This window comes from Microtus oregoni, unplaced genomic scaffold (assembly GCF_018167655.1).
Source record: "Microtus oregoni isolate MIOR12 unplaced genomic scaffold, Mior012 000032F_ref0000030, whole genome shotgun sequence".
NCBI classification, from domain to species: domain Eukaryota; kingdom Metazoa; phylum Chordata; class Mammalia; order Rodentia; family Cricetidae; genus Microtus; species Microtus oregoni.
In genome coordinates, this window is record NW_024543091.1 from 19,631,483 (window position 1) to 19,644,905 (window position 13,423).

At 46.3% G+C, this 13,423-nt stretch overlaps 1 protein-coding gene across 3 annotated transcripts in view; it reads left to right on the forward strand.

Moving 5' to 3' along the window:
* The window catches only part of Tln2 (talin 2), a 418,592-nt gene that overhangs the window by 235,787 nt on the left and 169,382 nt on the right, over positions 1–13,423 (forward strand). For all 3 annotated transcript variants that reach the window (XM_041679349.1, XM_041679351.1, XM_041679350.1), the window contains 6 exons: positions 2,042–2,213; positions 4,832–4,929; positions 6,657–6,786; positions 7,842–7,994; positions 10,173–10,315; positions 12,237–12,364. In XM_041679349.1, the coding sequence (XP_041535283.1) occupies positions 2,072–2,213; positions 4,832–4,929; positions 6,657–6,786; positions 7,842–7,994; positions 10,173–10,315; positions 12,237–12,364 (794 nt within the window). In that variant the 5' untranslated portion in view covers positions 2,042–2,071. The remainder of the gene's footprint in view (positions 1–2,041; positions 2,214–4,831; positions 4,930–6,656; positions 6,787–7,841; positions 7,995–10,172; positions 10,316–12,236; positions 12,365–13,423) is intronic.

The following is a 13,423-nucleotide window of genomic DNA, read 5'->3' on the forward strand; positions in this document are numbered from 1 at the left end:
CTTACTGGGAAGATTCTAGCCTACGTCCATCCTGGGTCGGAGCTTCATCGTGTGTGCCTCAGAGAGCAGAGCTCTCGTGTCCGCCCTGGAGATGGGAGCATGGCGTCTCTGCTCCAGAGCAGAGCTGTCGAGTCTGAGCTCACTTCCTCTTCCTCCCAGCATTCTGTTCTGTTTACTCCTCCCACCTATGTTTTAACCTATGAGGGCCAGCCAAGCAGTTTCTTTATTGCTTAACCAATGAAATCAACAGATTGATATATGACACTCCCACATCACAGTCTAACTGAATTGATGGCCTCTGGGTCCAATAAAGAAGCCTGTCTCCAAACATTTAAGTGAGAAACCATAAAGGAAGGTGCCCAAGGTTGTCCTTGGCTTCCACACACATAAACACACGTGGATACATACACGCATACATACCATGTGCACCCACATGCACTCAGTCCCGTAAACTGTTAGTCTTGTTCATTTGGGGGAAAGCTGGATCACAGTAAAATACAGAGCTAGGAATAAGAAAACCATGCTGGACGCTCCCGTCTTGGGCCTATGAACACGGCCCATCTGTTTGAGGAAGGCTTTCTTGAGCAATGTGCTTCTAGGTAGCGATGGCCATGCTCTTTACGGTGGTTGTTCTAGGTGATTGAATAGTTCAGAACATGTCTCTCATGACCTCTGCTGGTCTTCATTCTTTTGAGCGTCTGTCCTGTGCTGAGAGAGCTGCCTGAATTCTATGCCTTTCCTCCTGATGTGCTAGGAGAAGAAGGCATGAAAAACTGATGGGGAAAACTGGCCACGGGTATCGATTTCTTCCTGCTGTCTGAAGGTTGGAAGCAGGAAAGTGATTGGCACAGAAGCCCACGGCCCTCTTGGCCCTGGGACTGAACCCAGACAGCAGGCTCCACCTCATTGCCCCATCTACCAACACCTGCCCATCTTCTCCTCTCTAACAGACTGAGAGGCAGCTGTGTGGACAGGGCCCAGAACTGAGATGCTGTACTGTAATGGAGGGCATGTAGATACCTGGAACCATTAGGAGGCAGACCCCACATGTGGATGTCTTCCTGATACAACAGGCGGCACATTTTTGGATTGAAGTTTATCCACATGAGATGGAAAACTTCTGCCTGTTGCTCTGCCCCCCTAGGAGATGTGTTGGTACCCTTGGAGCCAGCCCTCTCCTCCCTCGCGCTCCTGACCCTGCGACCCACTTCAGTTTTGGCCGTCACTCTACTAAACGGTGTTACCTGAGTTGACAGAGAAGGTCAAACTGTTGGACTCCTGGTTCTCCTCACCCTTCACCCCATCTGATCTGTGATCTGGTCCAGCCTTCCATTGAGTTTTCGTATTTTGTCGCTGACACCTCTTTCTCCGCCCCTGTTTTACCACTACAAGGACGCTTAAAATTTTTTCCCCAGGGACTAGAAAAGATTAGCCATGGCTTCCTCTCTGCTATATCTGATGAAAGGATCCGTGATGATATTAAACCCCCCTGGCCTTCCCCACTAACTTCTACCCCTGAACTATGCTGGGACATCTTGGGGGTCTGGGAAACTCTACAGCACAGCAAGACTGCCCATTCATCTCTAGAGCCCAAAGGCTGTTGACTGAAAGTGGTCCGATCGCCTTAAATATGCCTGCAGAGAGAGCGTTGGAAATGGTCTTACAGATGGCTTTGAAACCTTGACGTGGTGGTGCAAAGCGTCAGCCATTTCCAACTCCTCTGTCCTGTTGGCAGTCCGTCCCCTGCACAAGCTGTAGCGCCTTCGTTCAGTTTGGAACTAATTTTTGACGATCATTGCTGCTGCTCTCAGTTTGGAACTAATTTTTGACGATCATTGCTGCTGCTCGCGGAGGAGTTTATGATGACATTTCTCACATAAGGAATGCGAACACATTACCATACATGCCACTCAGACCAGTTCTGACCGGATTGTGAATGACTTTAGAGTGGGACCGTTGGGGTAGGAATTGAGCTCTTTAGTCTTCCCTGCGGCTACGTAATGATTGTATACATCAGCGCTTGTCTCCTTGTGTTTTCTAGACACTCTGAGCGAAACCCATCAAGTCATCTATGAAAATGGTGGCGCTCTCCTTAAAGATCTGTGTCCGTCACTGCAATGTGGTGAAGACCATGCAGTTTGAGCCGTCTACGGCCGTCTACGATGCCTGTCGAGTCATTCGGGAGCGCGTGCCCGAGGCACAGACTGGACAAGGTAGGTCATGGTTATTCCTTGGTACCCGAGAATGTGCCTGGATAGCCCTTCACTCTGTAGCTAAAAGGACACACATAGACACGTATAAGACATCTCTGTTTTAAACCAAGCATGGAGGCCCACCCCTTTAATCCCTGCACTCTTGAGGCTGGTATTTCTGATTTAAGGCCAGCCTAATCTACATAGCCACTTCAGTTCTAGGCTAACCTGTACTACACAGTAAGACTCTGTCTTCTGGAGGGAAAATCCGAATTTTGAATCAAATGCCTTCTTATAGTACTTCCTGGCAAGAACAAGGCTTTCATTGTCAATGGCCACATTAACATTGACCCTGAGTATTCAATGTAGATATGTCTGCTGTCTCGGCCCTTCTCGGGTGCTGCCCTGTAGTTTGCAAACCATTTTTTGATGTGCCACTGAACTAGTTGAATAAAGAATGACATACTTGCCTGGTACATGCTGAGTCCTGTAACCTCAGCCCTGAGTGTAGGTCCTACTGCACAGGCCCTCTGAAGGAGCTTCATGAATTTTACCTCAATTTTTAAAAAATATTTTATTTTTAATTATGTGTGTACATCGGCATGTGGGCTTGTGCGTGTGTCGGTGCTTACACGCACAGAGTCCAGGAGAGGGCGCTGTTCATGATATTCAGTTTGCTGAGTTATATTAAATTAAATGGAAATAAAATTTGTGGATAGTCCCTATCTGACTTTAAAATTCGCTTGTCCGATCTCGCCGGTACTCTTCAGTTCTTTTTTTATCATCTTCTGACACTATTAGAACTTTTCTTTGTGCTGAATTAATACAAGTGCTGGCGGAGGCCTCTGAAGACCCAAAAATCATTTTCCTGAGGTGCTGTAGAAGCCCTGACCCCTCTGGAAGACTCTAAGACTTCTTCAGTTACATTAAGGAAAAGATGGGCTGGGAAGATGGCTCAGTCAGTAAAGGGCTTGCTGCATAAGTTTTAGGGTCTGAGTTTGATCTCCAAAACCTTCATGGACTTGAAATACCATCACTGGTAAAGAGGAAGAAGGAGAATCTCTAGGGGCTAATGACCAGCCAACCTCGCTATCAGCAAACAGCAGGCCAATGAGAGACCCTGTCTCAATGAACAAGGGAAATGGCACCCTGAGGAATGATACCTGAAGTTGACCTCTGACCCTCAAAGGCATGCATGTGCACCCGTGACCTCAGGCCTTCAGAGACATGCATGTGCACCTGTAACCTCAGGCCTTCAGAGACATACATGTGCACCCGTGACCTCAGGCCTTCAGAGGCATGCATGTGCACCGTGACCTCAGGCCTTCAGAGGCATGCATGTGCACCGTGACCTCTGACCCTCAGAGACATGCATGTGCACCCATCCCCACTTCACACACTAGGAAGAGAGAAGTCCAGGTGAGAAATGACTGTTCTGCTCTCTTGCCTCCAGGCCTCTTGAACTCCCCACATTGGACTAAGAGGCCTTTATAAAAGATGCTAAGTTTAATTCTCCAACTGTTTTCTTTATTTTGTGATATTTGGTGACAGAGACTTTATCCCATAAGGAAGTTCTAAATATCTTGTTCGTTTTTTTTCTTAAATTCTGTTTTGTTGCAAGTTTCTCATCATATAGCCCAGGCTGGCCTTTAATTACTCAATCTTCCTAACCCAATTTCCCTAAGGCTAAGTGTAAACAGAGGTTTCTGTCCCTCCTGCAGCCGTTCAATCCCACATGGGATCCTATGTTAAGTACAAAACTGTTTTGCCGATGACTCTGGCATATTTCTAGCTAGCTCTTAAATCTTAGATTAACCCAATTCTATTAATCTATGTATTGCCATGAGGCTGTGGCTTATCAGTAAGTTTCTGGCATCTTTATCCTTCGGCAGCTACATGGCGTCTCCATGACTCAGCCTGCTCTCTCTATATATCTCTGTTTGGATTTCCTGACTGGTTTTACTCTGCTAAGCCATTGGCAGCATTATTCATCAACGAATAAAAAAGCAACTCATACACAGAAGGACTTCCCACATCAGCTAAGATTGCAGAGCATTTACCACCAATCTTTTATAACATGTTCCTTTTAATTCTTTTTATTTTTTACTTTATGTGCATTGGTGTTCTGCCTACATATATGTCTGTGTGAGGGTGCCGGAGTTATAGACAGTTGTGTGCTGCCGTGTGGGTACTGGGAAGTGAGCCCAGGTCCTCCGAAAGAGCAGCGTGTTGTCTTGACCACCGAGTCATCTCTCCAGCTCCTTATAACATGCTCTTTTGCTATGCCCATCTTTCTTGCTCTGCCTCAGTGGCTCTGGTCTTAGGTGGTTACTGCCTCCATTTTTTCAAGGCTGTGAGTACCTGGCTAAATGAGACTTAGAAACCAGGAACCACATGATTCTCTTAAACTGCAGACACACCTCTAGTCCAATGGTTCGTATGCATGGACCTTGCGGTGACCTTTGATTCTGCAGGGAGGCCCCTGCTTCCCCGGGGTTGAGGATACTCTTTTGCTCTTGGTAAGAAGCAGGTCTTTCTGGTGATGGACAGCCTCTTTTCCTTGCTGAGTCGGTGTGCTTGAGCCAGTGATAGCGTTGTTCCCACATGGCCCCTTTTTTCTCTCTCTGTTTACTTTGCAGCCTCTGACTACGGGCTCTTTCTCTCTGATGAAGACCCCAGGAAAGGAATTTGGCTAGAAGCAGGACGGACACTGGATTACTACATGCTGCGGAATGGGGTATGTTGTTGGCCCTATTTTCTTTTCCTTTTATTTTTTTAAAATCTATTTTTAGATGTTTGGGTGATTTAATTGCATGTGAGGCTATGTACTACTTTCTTGACCAGTACACTTGAAATCCAGAAGAGGGCGTTGGATCCCCTGAAATTGGAGTTACAGACTACTGTGAGCTGCCATGTGGGTGCTGAGAATCTAACCTTGGTCTTCTGGAAGAGCACTCAGTGTTCTTAACCACTGGGCTGTCTCCTGAGCCCCATCATTAATTTTTTTTAAAATAATTTCCTTATTGTATGTCTGTGTATGTGAATTTGTATGTTTCATGGCATGCATGAAGACGCCAGAAAACAACTTTCAAGAGTTGGTTCTTTCCTTCCATAACTGAACAGTCTTGGTACCAAGCACCTTTCCCCACGGCTTCATCTTGCTGGTCCACTGGTCCTATTTTTCTCATTGCTTTGCTGCTGGGAAACCAACTATGAAAACCCACTGTAGCAATGTTCTAATCCAAGGGCTTCTTATGAACAACTCCCATGCAAAGAACCTGTGGGACTGTCTTCACAGGTGGAGAGCAGGTTCTAGCCATCTCAAATGCCTGGAATCCCACAGAGGTATTGAAATAGTTCGAGGTTAGTATGCTGAGCTGAGCAGAGTTGGGCTTGGTAGCGGCTGTGAGATACTAGATACATTATCTTCCTTGAGTAGATTCGAGGGAAAGCAGAGGTGTTTTGTTTTGTGTGTGTGTGGGGGGGGTGGGGGGACACCATCAACTGGAGATGCAGTTATTTATTAGCTCTCAGTGGCAGTGACAAAAGTTACCCTGTAGTTTAAGTGATGAAGAAAAAGACACTTAGCGCTGTCTCTCTTCTCCCCCCTCCTCCTCACACCTCCAGGATCCTGGGGTTTTGTGTGCCCAATGAAGCGGGCTTGTCAGACTGATCAGGATTCCAAAAAGCCAGGGTGGAATGTTCAGTTAGTCTATGGTACTTGCTCTCCCCATCTGTGTGTGTTTCTGTTTCTAAGAATTAAAATGAAAACGGGGTCTCCTATTTTGAAGTAACCCCACCTCATCCTTTGTTTTATTTTACCATTGTCATGTTATCGTGCAGTTGTTAGACTATTCTTGCTTCGATAGGCACCTTCTCTGAAGCTTTCTGGGGATGTTATTTATGTCTTTCATTATGTAGACTACGTACACAGTAAATATATATAGCAAACGTTCTGAAGTAACATTTGAAAAAGAAACGTTCACCTTGTGTGGGGGTAGTAAGAGTTGTTTCTGGTGGCAAAACATGGCTGCCGACTCCGATGCCGCTGTTTGAAGTATGGCCCTCTCCTGAGTCTCATGAGTGCTGCTCTTTCGCAGCCGCTGGAGCGCACAGCCATCTTCTCTTCAGAGAGAGTGGTTTTCAGTCATTGTGAGCCTCAAGTATTCCCTTTTGAAGGACCATCTTATTACGAGAGGTTTTTGTAATCCTCATGAAAGTCGTTACTTAGCTCTCGGAATTAGGTGTGCTAGTCACTGCAGCGCCCCCCGTGCATGCTTAGGAAGGCTTTCGGGAAAGTTTTGCACAAAGGAAGATGGAGGCATCTTCTGGGTGCTTGGCTTCCGAAGAAAAGTGTCCCGTGCTGTCGTGTTTTTCCACTCAGTGTGTGGACGTTGCCGCTTGTGTCCTGTGCTGTCGTGTTTTTTTCACTCAGTGTGTGGGGCGTGTGCTGCTTGTGTCTAGGATATCTTGGAGTACAAGAAGAAACAGAGGCCTCAGAAAATCCGCATGCTGGATGGCGCTGTGAAGACGGTGATGGTGGACGACTCTAAGACAGTTGGAGAGCTCCTGGTCACCATCTGCAGCCGGATAGGTGAGCACCTCAGCTCTCCCCTCCACTGTTGCCGTGGCCACACCCTCCCCTGCTGCCGTGGCCACGCCCTCCCCTGCAGTACTCACAGGCTGAGTTCCGCCCACACCCCAGAAAGTTCTGTCCAGTCTCTCCATTTGCCTGGCCTCCAGCTGGTATAAAACTTCTCGCTGAACCGTGGTTGGGAGCTTTTATTTCTCTTTGCAGAAAACAAAAAGGAGTTTCTCAGTGAAAATGATTTTTGATCGTGTGATTCACCCTTCCCCACTGATTACAATTATCTCTTGAATTCTCATGGTAACAGCTAATGTGAGTCTCACAGACTTACTTCCTGTTGCTTCTGTCAGTCTCTCCAGAGAACAACTTCAATGAAGCCCTTCAAATGCTGGGTGAAAGGAATCTTCTCTATCTTGGGTTTCCCTTCAGGGAAGGGCCCAGTTCATCCACACACTTCTTGTTTGACAGGGTCCTGCCTTATTCTATCTTGCTTTTGTTTCTCAAATTTAATGGAGGCAGGGCAAGGTAGTAGACACTTTTAATCCCTGCAAGCAGGAGGCAGGGCAGACAGGTCTTTGTGATTTCATGGCCACCATGGTCTATATAGGGAGTTCCAGGCCCACATTGTGAGACTAGTTCTCCAAATAAGTAACTGCATAAATAAATAAATAAATGTATGTTACTGGAGTAGTTCAGATGTGGCTCAATGATAGATGCTTTTCTTTTATGTTTTAGGTTTAGCCTCGGGGGGGGGGGAGGGGGGCAGAAACACAGGTGTCATAGTCTCAGAGAAGGGCAGAGACAGAGAGAAAGAGAGGAAAGAGTGTGTAGACAAGTATACTTGTAGAGAAAATTGTACTTAACACCTTGACTATGGCTTCCCAGCCCTCAGAGCCTTTGTTTGGACTGGAACTGTGTAGCATGTGACCACCCTGGCCCTCAAATGAGGAAGGCCCCTTCCTGTGTTTTGATAACATGGACCCTTTGCAGCACCCTGGGCCCTAAGTAGAAGTTGGTAGCAATTTAGTGATGTATAGTTATGACCCAATTTCTGTTATTAGGAATAACAAATTATGAAGAATACTCTTTAATCCAAGAAACCATTGAAGAAAAGAAAGAGGAAGGGACAGGCACACTCAAAAAAGACAGGACGTTGTTACGAGATGAGCGGAAAATGGAGAAGCTGAAGGCCAAACTCCACACGGATGATGACTGTAAGTCTTGGATGGGGAGACTGGTGGCTCAGGTACACAGTCCCTCAGAGCCTGAATCCCTGCCACCATCCACATCCTGAGAGCCACTTTGGGTTTTTTTGTTGTTGTTGTTGTTGGTTTTGTTTTTTTTTTTAAATCTGTACATGTTTTGGTTTGTCTCACTAAAAGATGGTGAAAAGTAGTAACGTGGCTTTAATAATCTTTGACATCTAAAAAGAACTTCTTCATATCAAATATATAAATTGTGTTCATGATTTCCCACTATAGTGCTAAAAGTCTAATTAGTGTATTGTGATTTAAATGTGCCAGAATAGCATATGCAATAACTAAGCAAGCTCCCTCTCGAGCTCTCTTAGTTTTCCCTTGCGGTTTGTGCATGCATGGAGTATGAGTGAGTGTGTGTGTGTGTGTGTGTGTGTGTGTATGTGTGTGTGTGTGTGTGATAATAGCCTTTCTTATGTTGATCATTTGTGCCCCTCTGAATCCCTTAGCCCTGGAGGTTTGCTCAGGAGTGTGGGCTAGAGTGGTAAATAGTGCTCCTTCAGCGGGGTGCCTCTATCAGAAAGTTATTTCTGGCTGTCCTTGAGAAAGATGCTAATAGTCTGCAGTTCAGGCCTAGATACATTATTTCCTTAGCGATTAAGATCAGTGCAATTGGTCTGTCACAGCAATGTCACTCCCACAGCCACATGGATAACGTGTACAACAGCAGCAGATGTCCTTGCATGCACCCAAAGCCCTGCCGTGTGCCCAGTGCTGCCCGCCCTCCCCCGGTGGAGCTTAGTCCGTCACCTGGCCTCCTTCCCTTCCAGCCTTGCTCCTGCTGCAGCTCGGGGATGACATCATCACTTTCATAATGTTTATTGATCTTTGGTGGGCCTGCCATTTCCTCTGAGCCCTCCTCGGTTCCCTTCTCTTTCTACCTCATTAAATTTCCAGTTACAGACTTCTTTCCAGAAGCTGTTAGTAGACAAATCCGAGGATTTATTAATGTGTGCGCAGTGCCCTCCCAGGTGGCTGTAGGAGAGGAGATCTGTCAGACAGGTTTCTTCTGCCAGAGTTGCTTAGCATTTGGTGAGACTGATAAATACTTAGCCCAGTGAGCTTGGGGTGTGGGCAGGGGAGGAGAGGGAGAGGAGTAGAGGGCACAGGGGCCTCAGGGAGTGAGCAGGGGAATGGCTGATTCCCGTGAACCACCATGTGAGGACAGGGTTTTTAGGATGAGGTTAGATTCAAGCTGGCCCACAGCAGCAGATACCACCTCTAGCTCTTGGTTTTGAGTCTCTACGCCACCTCATGACTTTCATTTTCTTTCTATTTCCTATCGGAGATCAGAGAAACTTGTTCTATCCAGGGTGTCCTAAACCATCTCACTAGATAAGATTGAAGTGACTTCTCTTGATTTCAGGGAAAACTGACATATTGTGTTATTTGTCTCGTTGCTGTGACCAACCCGACAAGAAGATATTTAAGTGTAGGCGAGGTGGCTCAATGGGTAAAGGCACTTGCTGACAAGCCTGATGATCTGAGTCTGAAGCCTGGGGCCTGTATGGTTTGAAGAGACAGTCGGTTCCCGTGTGTGTGTGTGTGTGTGTGTGTGTGTGTGTGTGTGTGTGTGTGTATTCCACAACATAGCCACACACACACCCTCACACACACTAAATAAATAAAATATAATCAACAAAAGAAAAACAGATATTAAGGAAATGGAAAGTTTGGGTTGCACAGTTCAAGGGAATGCCTTCCATCTTGGCAGGGAAGGCATGGAGGTAGCAAGAGGGGGCTTTCTGCTCACATTGTATCGTCAGGAAGTGGGGTCAGATTGTAGAACCCACTTTCTTCTAGCAGGTTTCCTAGGACCGTCCCATAGCCTTCTTCCCAACCACAACCAACCCCTGAGGACCCAGAGTCCAGACACTCTCATACAATACTGCTTGGTTTCTTAGTGCAAACACTGATTTCTCTGTTCGCTCACCCCCACTTCGCCGGTTCACCAATGCACTGAAGTACAGTAGCTAACTTTGTGAATGGCTGGGGGTTTGCATATTGTAGGTTTCAGTCATCTCACAAGTTAAGAGGTATTCGTAAGCAACCATCAGCATTTATGGAAATCTACTTCCACGGCAGGCTGCTGCAATGAGTAGTAAACCCTGTCCATCTGTCTGTCTCATGCTGCAGTAAATTGGCTAGATCACAGCCGGACGTTCAGAGAGCAAGGCGTGGATGAAAATGAAACATTGCTTCTTCGGCGGAAGTTCTTTTACTCTGATCAGAATGTGGATTCCAGAGACCCGGTGCAGTTGAACTTGCTTTATGTTCAGGTATGGTATTTCCTGGTCAGACAACAGACGGGTGTGAAGGCTAGTATTCATTGTCAACCTGACATCATCTGGAGTCACCTGGGAAGGGATTCTCAATGAGCTGGTGTCTAGCTTAGGTTTACTTGTGGGCATGTCTTAGTTATGTTAATTAAGGTAGAAAGACTCACCTGCTGTGGGCAGCACCTTTCCCTAGGCAGCAGAGTCTTGATTCAATAAGAGAGAGAAAGTCCACAGTCAGAGCTAGCATTGCCTCTCTACTCTTGACTGGATATAAAGTGGGAAGCTGCTTCAAGTGACAACTGCTCCACTTTCCCACGATGGCGGACAAAAACAACCTAGAATGGCGAACTGTGAACTGTAACCTAGAATTGTGAGCCAGATAAACTCTTTCTCCCTTAAGCCGCCTTTGTCAGCATTTTATTACAGCAACCGAAAACACACTAAAGCCTTAAGTGAACTGCAGGAGACTTCTGCATGGTCTTGTGGCGAGAAGGTGCCCATCTCCAGTTCCCACACAGTGGACAGAATCTCGATTGAGTCCAGAGGTGCTGTTCTTCAGTCTCTGGTGGGAATTAGCATTGGGGATAATTGGCTAGTTATCCAGAGGAGGGCCTCTCTGGTCCTCTCTGGGGCTTCTTGGGTTTAGGACCTAGTGGCCATCGTTGTCCCCAGACCAACCCTGGGAGACAGTTGGATTCATTTAACTGATCTTATTTCACAAGCTAACATCTCAGACTACAAAGGAATATTGGCCAGAAAACAGTACTTCTCATTAGCTCTGAGCCGTCTGCTCAGTCACCTCCTTTGTCTTTGTTAACTCATTATTTAAGCTCAGACAATCGTTTAACGCCTGAGTTTTGATCCCTTGGCATATGTGGTATGGGCTTTGCACTAGTTTGACTGGGGGCTTCTTTTGACTCAAGGAAAATACCACCCATGTTTCTTTAGAATTTCTTTCCACCTCAAATTCCTCTGTCCTTCATTTTACCTGCTTGTCTGCCCTTAGAAACGGTGCAAGACCTGCAAACTGTAGCCCTGCCCTCCGCCAGTGTTGAAAGTAAATAATACATTTATGTAAGCATTCTATATCGGCAGATCCCCTCACCCATTGCATAACTGTTTGTCTGTTTTCTGTGTCTCCTCTTGGATTAACTCGCAGAAGTGGGTAGGTAGTTGTAAGACAGACCGAGTCCTCTGAAGGTCTGAGATACTTACTGTTTGCTGACTTCTGCAGAAGAAAGACTGGTATTGAATGGTGCTGGAAGGCAGAAAGGAAGGGAGCTAGCAGGGCAGTTAGGAGAAACTTTCCACATTTAGAGCCCAGGGTAATAGCCGAGAGCACCTATCTCAGAGTGTTCTGGGTCTTGGAGCTAGAGTAAGGAAGACAGAAAGGTGAGGGATAAGTAGGACCAGCCAGTGTGATCCAGGAGAGCTGGGAGCAGAGCTTTCATGTAAAATCTTGCATGGCTGGGCCCTTTATGTCCTCAGACTGGTCTCTTGTCTGGATATGGGAGTACATATCTGTCTGTCTGTCTTTCTTAGTAGATCCCATGGTTTTACCTCTTTGTAGATATTTTTCTTGCTGGTTTTATGACCTAGGCTCAGGTGAAGCAAATCAACCCATATAAATCCGGGCATTTCACATGATTCCATTGTCTCTTCCATTTTCACAGTCTCGTCTGCCTTCCTACATTACCAGTGAGGTTGATTTATTTCTTTAATTGTCTCTTGATAATCCAGGTACCTGTCGTGCTGTTGTTCACTTTGACAGGGGAACACAAAACCTTCCTTTCTTTGAGCCTTGTTTCTGCCTTCCCCACTAGTCACTGTGGCTGCTTGTCTGCAGTACCTGTCCTGAGTCAGGAATATGTCACTTGGAAAAGTGAGGCCCCTGAATCCCTTCCTTCTTCATGTGTTTCAGGCTCGGGATGACATCCTGAATGGCTCTCACCCTGTCTCCTTCGAGAAGGCGTGTGAGTTTGGTGGATTTCAAGCCCAGATACAGTTTGGACCTCACGTGGAGCATAAACACAAGCCTGGATTCTTAGAGTAAGTGCTCCTCTATTATTTTTCTCCCCCTCTTTCCCCCTGTTTACTTTTGAGGGGGAACCCAAGAGGTACCTCCTTGTCCCAATTGGTTATATGAATTGACTTTCATTCAGCTGAGTTTGGGACCCAAAATGCAGATGTTGTTGGTAGAGTAAGATATGTAAAAATACAGACTCGTGACTGTCAGTATTACCCATTCTTCATCCCCACGATAGATGATTCTTTCTTTGCTGGAGAGTCTGTGATACCTGGCCAGTTGGTTCCCACACCCAGCTCTTTTAAGATGATGGAACCCCAAACAGGATAATGGCTAAGCCAACTCTCTAGCCTAGGTTTGAATTCTTTATTAGAATCTTAACAGTTCTTGGTTGCTTTGGGAGCACAGTGTACACATGGATTCTTGGTCATGGCCTTGTCTCTCTTTTCTAGAAGGATGGGGTGGTTTCTTTTCTCTACCTCTGTACTCTGGTGCCTATATAAGAAAGGTGACTTTACAGATTCACTGTGGCCATGCAGAACAGGGGCCCTTGGCTTCACCCTCTTGAAAACACCCTACTGGGCAGGCTGCCGCTTGCCTGAGGTTGCCTTTGTCTTGGTGTGGATCTGAATTTTCCTAGGGGCTTTATGCATTGCTTCCTTTGATGCTGTTCTTTATCTGTTGTCCTCCCTCTCCTTTTCCCACTCTAATTCCATTAGTATGATGCATTCAGATGAGGATAAAAGTAATCTACCATTCTCATCAGTGTCCAGGTCACCTAGAATTATAACCTGGAGGGAGGTGGGGTGGGAAGCTTATGTAAATTCCACCAGAGGAAGATTTGGCCATCTCAAGATGTCTTCAGTGGGTCATCTGTAGTGCTGGGGGTGGCTTGAGGGGTGAGGGTAAGGCAAGCATTTTGGACCTTCATGTTCACTTTGGTAGAAGGTTGGAAGCAGCCTGTGCCCTTGAGAAAAAAAGAAAGAAAGCCCAGCTTTTCTCCTGAGCTCTGGCAATGTCAGATAGCACACCTTGCTATGTGGTCCGAACTGTGCTGTTAAAGAAAAGACACTACAACATTA